The 9448-nt window shown below is 40.5% G+C and overlaps 1 protein-coding gene across 2 annotated transcripts; it reads left to right on the top strand.

Moving 5' to 3' along the window:
• Positions 1 to 757: 757 nt before the first annotated feature.
• Positions 758 to 7696, top strand: gpnmb (glycoprotein (transmembrane) nmb). Of its 2 annotated transcripts, none has more exons than XM_038724584.1 (12): positions 758 to 960; positions 2206 to 2361; positions 2443 to 2604; positions 3121 to 3294; positions 3395 to 3556; positions 3692 to 4000; positions 4361 to 4420; positions 4599 to 4811; positions 6031 to 6136; positions 6370 to 6590; positions 6725 to 6815; positions 6967 to 7696. In XM_038724584.1, exons 1-12 carry the CDS (start codon positions 891 to 893, stop codon positions 7118 to 7120), a joined length of 1878 nt encoding a protein of 625 aa, XP_038580512.1. In that variant the 5' UTR covers positions 758 to 890; the 3' UTR covers positions 7121 to 7696. The 2 variants fall into 2 exon arrangements, with proteins under 2 accessions (XP_038580512.1, XP_038580513.1); XM_038724585.1 differs by having other exon boundaries at positions 759 to 960; positions 2443 to 2583.
• The last annotated feature ends 1752 nt before the right edge of the window (positions 7697 to 9448 follow it).

The raw sequence follows: 9448 nt of genomic DNA, 5'->3' as shown, positions 1-9448 counted from the left end.
ATTAAGTCAGGCACAGCGGTCAGCGTGCGTTTAATTGTTAGAAGACGTTCAAGCAAGAATTCAACGAAAACATAACTCACAATCTCTATGATTCAATTCTCTAATTACAGTAGAGGCCTGCGACTTAAATAAGCACCTGGCCAACCCTGGTTTGTCCTTTTTATTTAATAAATTTGTCTATTCAGGCAGAGATACTGATCAAAAGAAGTCTAATTTTCTTGAAAGGATCTCGTGATGTATTTCGTATAAAATTGTTTTTCTTTGGACAGCTAATACAATGAAACAAGTTTCACAAACATATCGTCTAAAGTGGGTGCAAAGATAAGGGCCTAAATTCTAAAATCAAACTTTTTTTTAAAGTGTCGTCGACAGAGCACTGCAAGTAAATGTTTATAAGACATTACACCGACCTTCTTATCACATTTTCAAAACAGACAAATCATAAATCAGTAAAATGATAAACAGGTAAATACAAGAGGTGATCATAAAGCCAGTGTCATGCAGTGAACAACGTAAAAATTTTAGGTGATTGAATCAATAAACGCTCTTTCGAATTAAAAGCCTTGATAATTTCTCAGCAAGGCAGAGGGTGAGGAAGCGTGCGCACGTCTGCGCGCATCCAAACTTCAGGAGTTTCCTGCGTCCTGGAGACTAATGAGAGATGCGATGCGTCTTGTTAGGAAACATCACATGTTTGTGCACTCAGCGGCCCCAGATTAAATTAGTGAACATCAGGACACGCAGGGGGAAGTAGTGGGAGAGCTGGGCGAGCAGAAAGAGGGACAAGCTCTGTCGGCGAACAGATCAACTCTTTGGGGAGGTGGAAAGGCTGCATTTGTTTTTAACCTTTAGTCTTATTGCTCACTTTTTTTCCTGCTGAGGAGTGGGAAATGGAAACCTTGCGATTTGTTTTTCTGTTGGTTTGTGCCTGCTTTTTTTATCAAGCTGATGGACGCAAAAGTAAGTGGTGCTGCTTTGAAGTTGGACTGTAAACTGATGTGAAAAAAAGTTATGATAAGGTATTTTGAACAGTAAGTCTGACTGGATCTGACGTAGAAAATTAAGACTCATCATGTGGACTATTTACTAAATGTCCTACTTTTCTAGATAGGGTATTCAAATTTATATCACACTCACTCGTGGGTCTTGACTTAAAAAAAAATGTGGCACAGCAGGTCGTTATTAAGTGTGAAATAGACTTCTGATATTTGATATTTCTCTTGCAGTTTCTGTAATAGGCTACCTATCATGTCATCAGCTGTCTGCACTCTGAGTCCCATGAGCTTAATTAAGGCGCGCGCCCTGGCTGGTCAGATTGAAAACTATCCACACAAAGGAAACGATTTTACATCCATAAAAATACAACGCATTTTAAACCTCAAACCTCTGTCATCCCACAATCACATTGGATTCCAAAGGGAACATTAAAGTCGCAGACAGTTAAAAAACATATTTTTATTAATAATATAAAAACAACAGAAGTAGGCTAACGTTTAAACTTTTAAAATGTCTGTATCTGTCTTACCATGAGCACACAGATATCTGCATTTTGTTTTCCCTTTAATCAAATCACATTGCTGGAATTTGTTGTTTTTCGTCAGTCGTCCACCGTTGATCATTAAAATATGTCAGTGATTGTCTCAATTAAATTAACCCGAAAATAAGCGCATGGAGTTATGGAGAACAATACAGTTACCAAATAATAAAATATTTAATTTAAAACTAGAGAAAGCATCATTATTATTATTATTTAGAAGCCTTATTCTTAAAAAGATCCCCACATCATGTACAGCAGGGGTAAATCTCTCTATTCAAGGAACTCAAAGTTATGATTTCTTTTCTGATGGGTTTCATAGATTCATAGATTTTCATTATTTTCTACAAGGCATGTCAGGTGACACAGCAGAAAAGATTTCATGTCATGATAAATAATAAATAAAAAAGTTTAATTACAAAATCTTCATACTATGTTTGCAGACATGGACTCTTGAAATCTTGAAACTTCAGTTAAGCAAAAAATGTAGGCTACTAATGAATTTTAATACTGAAGTAATTCACATATTTTCTGTAACTTTTGGCAAAAGAATGGTAAGGATGGTTTCCAATACATGTCTCTAAATGTGCACAATTAACTAATAAAACAAAAGTTTTCACTGGGGGACTGTGATCAATTTCGCTCAGTGATCCTTTGTTCTCTGTCTCCAGCATTCGGTGACATGTTCCCACACAAGCATGCAGTAGCAGGGAAGTTTCCATTTCCAGTGCCACCGATCCCTGGCTGGGATCCTGACACCAACCCATGGGATGATTATCTCTACCCTCCACTAAACCCAAAGCCAAAAGAGCTCACGCACCACAAAGGTGAGTAAAGTCATCTTTTTCATCTGAAGTCTTCCTATTATGTTTGGAGTCTTTTCACCTGGAATACCCTCTTTTCCGCAGGTAAAGCCAAGGTTCGTCTGACCAGCGACAGTCCGGCTCTCAACGGCTCTTGCATCTCTTTCACTGCCATGCTGGAGTACCCTCCGTGCCAGAAGGAGGATGCCAATGGGGACCTTGTATGGGATGAGCACTGTGCGGATGGTACGGAGCTAGAGGCCTCAGGTGCTGCTAAAAAGCCCGGCTGGCCACGCCCTCAGACACATTATATCACTGTCCAGCACAAAACACCACTGCACCATATTAGACAGCCACACAATAACATAATTCAAAACAACAACAAAAAAACACAGGAGCAGAATAAACAAATGGTTTCACAAGCACACTAATTAATTTTTTGCCCACTTGGGGGCAGCACCACAAACTATGAACATAACACATGTATAAGCGCCTCATAAAAATGATATGGTGAATGGTTAGCAAACATTTCCCTTTTTACACATCCAGCAGAGGAAGAGCAATGTTTCTGTCCACCTGGTTAATATAAGTCCATTACTGACTCTCCTTTGATCTCTGAGCTGAGGGGAACTACAATGTTGGAAAAATCCTCTATGGGATTTGTCACTATGAGCGACCCCTTTCACATTACAGATGATCATTTGTCCCAAAAAATTGAATTAGTGCAGCTTTAATTTTTTAGTTTTTAAGTAACACAATCTTTTACTCTACTTTTCTGAGCAGCAAATGGACAAGTGCATTCTGGCTACGTGTACAACTGGACTTCATGGTTGGACGATTATGGCTTTGGAAAGTGTGCAGACTTCACAAAATGCAACATATTCCCTGATGGGAAGCCCTTCCCTCTGAGTAATGACTGGAGACGGAGGAGCTACGTCTATGTGTGGCACACAATGGGTGAGAACACACAAGTTTACAGATTAGCACACATGCACATGCAAAAAAACAAAATCAAGTAGCAGTATTCTTCTCCATTTATCTTCTCTGTTTGTCCCAGGCCAGTACTACGAGACATGTGACGGCTCCTCCTCCCGTGTGACCATCAACACCACCAACATCCCTCTGGGGGCGGAGGTCATGGAGGTCATGGTCTACAGGAAACGCGAGCGCAGGAAGTACAGCCCCCTCACCACTGACAACACCGTCTTCTATGTCACAGGTGGAGACAAACTCACACATTCAGCTTGTACAACTTTATCCATTGGCCTGTTTCAGACAAACAGACAAATACAAACACATGGAGAAACTTAGACAATCAATTATGTATGACGCCCCTACACACACTCTCTCTCAGATAAGATCCCAGTGGCGGTCAACATCTCCCAGAAGGCTGCGGTCAACCAGTCTGAGAATGTTTTCTTTTGTGGTGAGGACGTGGTCTTTAAAGTCCAGCTCCATGACCCCAGCGGTTACCTCAAAACCGCCGCTGCCATTGACTACATCTGGGACTTCAGAGATGGCAACCAGCTGGTGACACACCGCGGCGTGACCACACACACCTACAGCAGGCTGGGGACCATGAGTGTGAAGCTGGTGGTGGAGGCTGCGTTCCCTGTAGAGTGTCCGCCCACTGCTGCCACCCCCACGTCACCATCTCCCACAGGTACTGGACAGACCACATAGAAATGGCCCTAACGAACATACTACCCATACCTTAACTGTATACATCCAGCCTCATACACTGTAGTGTACTTGATGACCAAAAAGATTTAGAGACCTTAAAGGAGTACTCTATTGATTTATTATTGCACTTTCTCAGATTTTTAGAGACTGTTAAGGCATTCAGGAATAATTTATTTTATTGACCTCTGCAACACTGTCTCCGATAATACAAGCTGCTGTTGAACTGGCCTGACCTTGATGGAGAAGACAAAGGAAGACGTGACTTACCTTGCACAGATCATTGAAGTGACCTCATAAAACCAGATGTGTCATAATTATATTCTTGTGTCTGTTTGTCCAGAGGCTCCCACACCTCCACCCAGGACTCATGCTGTTACTTTCAAGATGGAGACCACACAGGGTGAGCTCCACAGTTAACAGTGTGTTTGTATAAGGGGGAAAGAGAGTGAGACAGACAGAGGAAGTGAACGTGTCAGAGCAGGAGCTCAATATTAATGAAGAGAACCTGGAATATAAAATAGTTGCATGCATCACATACACCAGTGAGTCCATATCTTGCCACTTGTTTCCTGTTTCAGCGCCACCCAGCACCAGCAGACCCCTCCCCTCATCCTCTCCCGCTGCCATGACGTCAGGCGTGCCCACCACGGAGCCCCTCCCGCCTACTCTTGGCAGTGCGACCCCAGAGTCCAACCCCACCACCATGGCCTGGCTCCGCACCAGGCGCCTCAACAGCAACGAGTGTTTCCGCTACGCCTACGGGACCTTCATGGGCAACATCACCATTATTGGTGGGTGGGAGGCTGCTGTTGCCTTTTCACATATAATTTAACGTTACTTTGATGAATTGGTGGGGGGGAACGGACCATTCGTAATTATAATCGCAATCCTGTTATAATTCAAATTAAAAGCTTATTCAGTATTTTCAAAGCAATGAGCGCATCACTGTCTGCCACAGTGTCTTTTATGATATTGCCACCAGATGGCGCCAAAGTCAGACATTTTTAAATCATGCAGCTAGTGGCTTTAAAAGATGATTGGAAAGTGGTAGGTTGTTATAATTCCTTTCTTTTATTATTTATTTATTATTTCAGCCTTGCTAGTGGCACAGCTCCACCATGGCAATGGCTGTCAGTCAGTCGGTCCACCTTTTTGGTCCAAACTCATATATCTTAACAGCTGTTGGATGGATTGCCTTGAAATTTTGTACAGACATTTATGGTGCCCAGAGGATTAATGCTAGCGATCCCTGACTTTTCCTCTAGCAACATTATGGGGTTTAAATCTCTGGTTTTGAGTTAAAGGTCTTCTGGATGGATTCCCATGAAATTTTTATTTGTCCAATTCTTTGGTTTATGAACAAATATCTGCAACACTATTGACACTCCCATCATCCTCAGGCATGGTCAACATTATACCTGCTAAACATTAGCATGTTAGCGTTGTCACTGAACATGTTAACATGCTGAGGTTAGCATTTAGTTCAAAGCTTGTTTTTAAGCACAAAGACAACACAAACCAATTCAGTGGTAAGGATAAATCATTGTTGTCATATAGTCAAATATCTACCTTCCAAAATTTAAATATAACTGTAATCCCTTATTTTCATTTTCAAGTAAACAAGTAGACAACAGTGACTCTGTTGTCCAGTTGTTAAAGGAAAGCCAGCTCCACAGAGCTCCAACAGAGCTCCTGTCACCCCGTCAGCAGGGCGAATATCCAGTCAATGACTGTCATATGAAACTGGCCTTTTGTGTCTGACGTTGAACTCTACAGTGTTTTTTGCACATATCAAAAAGCTAAACCAATACTCACATTTTTATGTGATGGAAGGATTATAATTTTCTATAAAAAAAAAACGTTAATCCTTATTTTTATGGTTCAGTTTTTTCCTCCTAAACTTGTCTTTGTTGGGTCAAACACACACACACACCTCCCTCCACTAAAAACTGCTTCATCATTTTAATGTCATGAGGAGATGACTACACATCTAAAATCTGTTCTCCACAGAACCCAAGCACGCACTGAACAGCCAGCCAAACAGTCGCATCGTGGATGTGTCAGCTTCCAGAGTGACCAACACTGACATCAGCTTCCTGGTGAAATGTCTGGGCAAGTGAGTATATAAGTTATTCTTTATTAATTTGATATGAATGTAAGTTCATATTAGTCTTTTCCTTGACTGATGTTGGGGTGTCATGAAGTGACACGTTTTCTCTTTGTAAAAGCATTTAAAATGTGTTTTAATACAGTTCAACAAAGAGATTACACATTAAAAGTATTTCTTTTAAAAGTTTTTAGATAAAGAAAAAGTTTGGTAATTCTATCTCTCTGTCCAATCACCCTCAGCATCCCCACTTCAGCCTGCACCATTGTGTCAGATCCCAGCTGTACTCAGGTGCACAACATTATGTGCGATGACGTGCCGCCATCGTCAGAGTGTGAGGTGCATCTCAGGCGAACATTTCTGGAGCCTGGCACCTACTGTGTCAACATCACTCTGGAGGACTCCAGTAGCCTGGCCCTGACAAGCACCACTGTCACTATCAACAAGTCCCAGGATACACCTGGTCGGTTGCACAAAGTGGTCCTATTATAAATCCATTCTCTTTAACTAGCTGCTTTGTAGAAAATGGACAGATTGATGTCCCTGTGTCTGTCTCATTGTGTCTATGCCCCTCACTACTGTCCTCTGTCCCTGTAGTGTCCAAGACTTCTCGTGCTGCAGAGGTGGTGCTCTCCTCCAGCGCTGTGCTGGTGGCTGTCTTTGCATTCACTGCCTACCTGGTCTGCAAGTGAGTAGTCATAACATGCATGGGTGTTGCACATTGACATGAACATACTCCTTTTACTTTATAAGTTATTTTCACCGCCCTGTAGATAATTTCCCCCACCAAATATTTGTCTCTCTTCCATCCTTCTATCCCGTATCTGACTCTCTCCCAGGCGTTACAAGGTGTACCGTCCGATTCGTAGGACACTGGTGGAGGACGCCTGTGGCTTTGCTGGGGCCAGAGGTCGCATGGTCCGTCTAAGAGAGGCACTCTTCCCCTCCAGTGAGGAGAGCCATCACCTGCTGACCGAGAGACACCCCCTGTAGGCTTTAAAGAGCTACACCACAGCATTTCTGCTCTTAATGCCAAAATAAAAAATCACAATTGATGTATGCAAATCTAAGCTAGGTTAAATCATTTAAAAGTCAAGATAGCAGGAATATCAATGTACTATTATTAATATTAGAAAATAATGTCGTGTTTGTGTCTTAATTGAGTTGTTAACTGTGAGTTGGCTACAGCAGTATAAGATTGGTAAGATGATTTACTGAAGAAGCTGTTAAATGTCTGGCTCTGCTCCTTTTGATCTCCTTGTTCTGGCTCATCGTTGGATGAGAGAATTGCTCTTAGATGAATTGGGTCCAAGTCAAGGCTTGTTTCAAAAGAAATGCTATTTTGTAAATCTTGTGCCACGTACATAATACTGCGCCTTGTACTGTAATCACCAGTTAAGAATGACATCCTTGAGATGGCTTTCCAATTAGAATTTATGCTTCCAGTGACATATGCATGCTAAAAGTACAATTTTAAACTGTAAGACTCAATAACTAATTTGAGGAATTCACTGAAAACTTGACATGCCTCTAATAAAGGTAGTGAACTAACCACTCATCTGTCATTCAGACACTTGTCTTTTACTTTATAATGTGAATTCTTTGTTCAACCTTGCTTCAGTACAAATGACCCGCAAATAATTCAAGGTTTGGCGATTGGAGCAATTGAAAGACTATTACAGCAATACATCCACAATAGCATGATGACTTCCTTGTAGCCCAGCTGTGGGACTAGAATATTTTACACCCACAGCTCAGATGGATATAAACTATCCTGTGTATTCTTGTTAATACAACGCATGTAACATTAGCTAAACTAGCTGTGTCCCATAGCCATACTACATACCAACTCTAACAGGTCTTTAGTATGTGGGGTGTTCACATTGAAAAACATTTGAGTGTGCTGTAGATGTGTACTGTTTTTCCACAAGGTAATGTACAGAAGGAAGGAAGGCGCTTCTCAAAGCTGGAAAAACATTTTAAGATGCATTGTGGATGGCGGTCGAACAGTTCAGAAAACATTTGAAAAAAACATTTTTGCTGTGTGACATTAAATTGGTGGTGCCATTTTTAAGTCACAGCTTGATTCCATTGCATACATATTGCAAAATTTCCTGTTACTATAAAAAGTATAATTGCATGGTACAAGTTTATTTCATGTATACTAACTGCAAAAAAGTATATATAGAATAGATGTGTATATATAGTATATAATAACTACTACTATACAACATACAAAAAACAACCCATTTTAGTGTTTCTCAAAATTAGCAACTTTCCATCCTTGTCAAAAGGGAAATTGCTACTTCCTTCCTCATGGTTTCAAAATTCAAGATTTTGTCATTCCACACTACACTGTAGTACAAAATTACGTGCAAAGTTCACAGCTTAAAATACAGCACAGAAACAATTGAAAACACCATAGAAATACAAGATAAATATATATAAAGAGCATGTAGAGTGTTGACTGTTTACTATTTGGAGTACTAATGACTGATTTCTGGTTCCATTGTCGACCAAGAACAGCAGTCTTGCTGGTTTGTGCCATAGAGCAATACAACTTACATTTAATCCAGTAGATTTCTTGCAATATCAGACCCCACTCCCAATGTAAACAGCGGTGGACAGTAACCAAGTACAAATTTGAGGTACTTGTACTTTATTTTCCTGCTACTTTCTACTACTTCACTACATTTCGGAGGGAAAAGTACTTTTTACTTCACAACATTTGTCTCACAGCTTTACTAGTTACTTTACAAATTAAGCTTTGTAAAGACAAGACAACACAAGACAAATAGTTTTGAAATATTGTTTCATTTCAAGTTGTACTACCCAACAGTAAGTTTTGGGAATTTAACAGTAGACTAATTGAGAAAATAGTCAGATATATTCATAATGGAAACTCTTAGTACCTTATTGAGCGCCTCAATGTTTAATAGTCAGCACATTCTGCTGATTACTCACATTCTCATTGTAGTACTTTTAGCTGCAACGATTGTGCAATCAAAAACATCCATTGTGATGAGTTGTTAATGTGCATATTGATATAGGTACCTGTCCTATGTATAGGAGTGTATATGTTGAGATAATTATGTGTTTTTGCAAAGCGCGGAACTGACAAGAGTCCAAAACAAATTTCCCTTAGGGGACAAAGTCGTGGGGCGTGCGATCTGACATTATAGCAATTGTAAGTCGCTTCGGATAAAAGAGTCAGCTAAATGAAGAAAATGTAAAGCATGCCAGTCATGTTTACAGTTCAAGTATAGTTTGTAGGCACAAAGGACTACTATAGATGCAGAGTTGTGTCCAGTTCCAGCTCTT

Source organism: Micropterus salmoides, unplaced genomic scaffold, assembly GCF_014851395.1.
Source record: "Micropterus salmoides isolate LMB-PRFRI ecotype aquatic unplaced genomic scaffold, ASM1485139v1 Ms_hic_scaffold_17, whole genome shotgun sequence".
Taxonomy (NCBI): Eukaryota; Metazoa; Chordata; class Actinopteri; order Centrarchiformes; family Centrarchidae; genus Micropterus; species Micropterus salmoides.
The sequence above is the reverse complement of the archived record's forward strand: the minus strand, read 5'-3'. Positions and strand labels throughout refer to the sequence as shown.

Bases quoted from the DNA above. Each gene is read 5' to 3' on its own strand.
- gpnmb (XM_038724584.1), top strand. From the start codon at position 891: ATGGAAACCTTGCGATTTGTTTTTCTGTTGGTTTGTGCCTGCTTTTTT. The intron at 3,557-3,691 runs GTGGAGACAAAC...ACTCTCTCTCAG, and splicing joins CACCGTCTTCTATGTCACAG to ATAAGATCCCAGTGGCGGTC. The intron at 6,816-6,966 runs GTGAGTAGTCAT...ACTCTCTCCCAG, and splicing joins ACTGCCTACCTGGTCTGCAA to GCGTTACAAGGTGTACCGTC.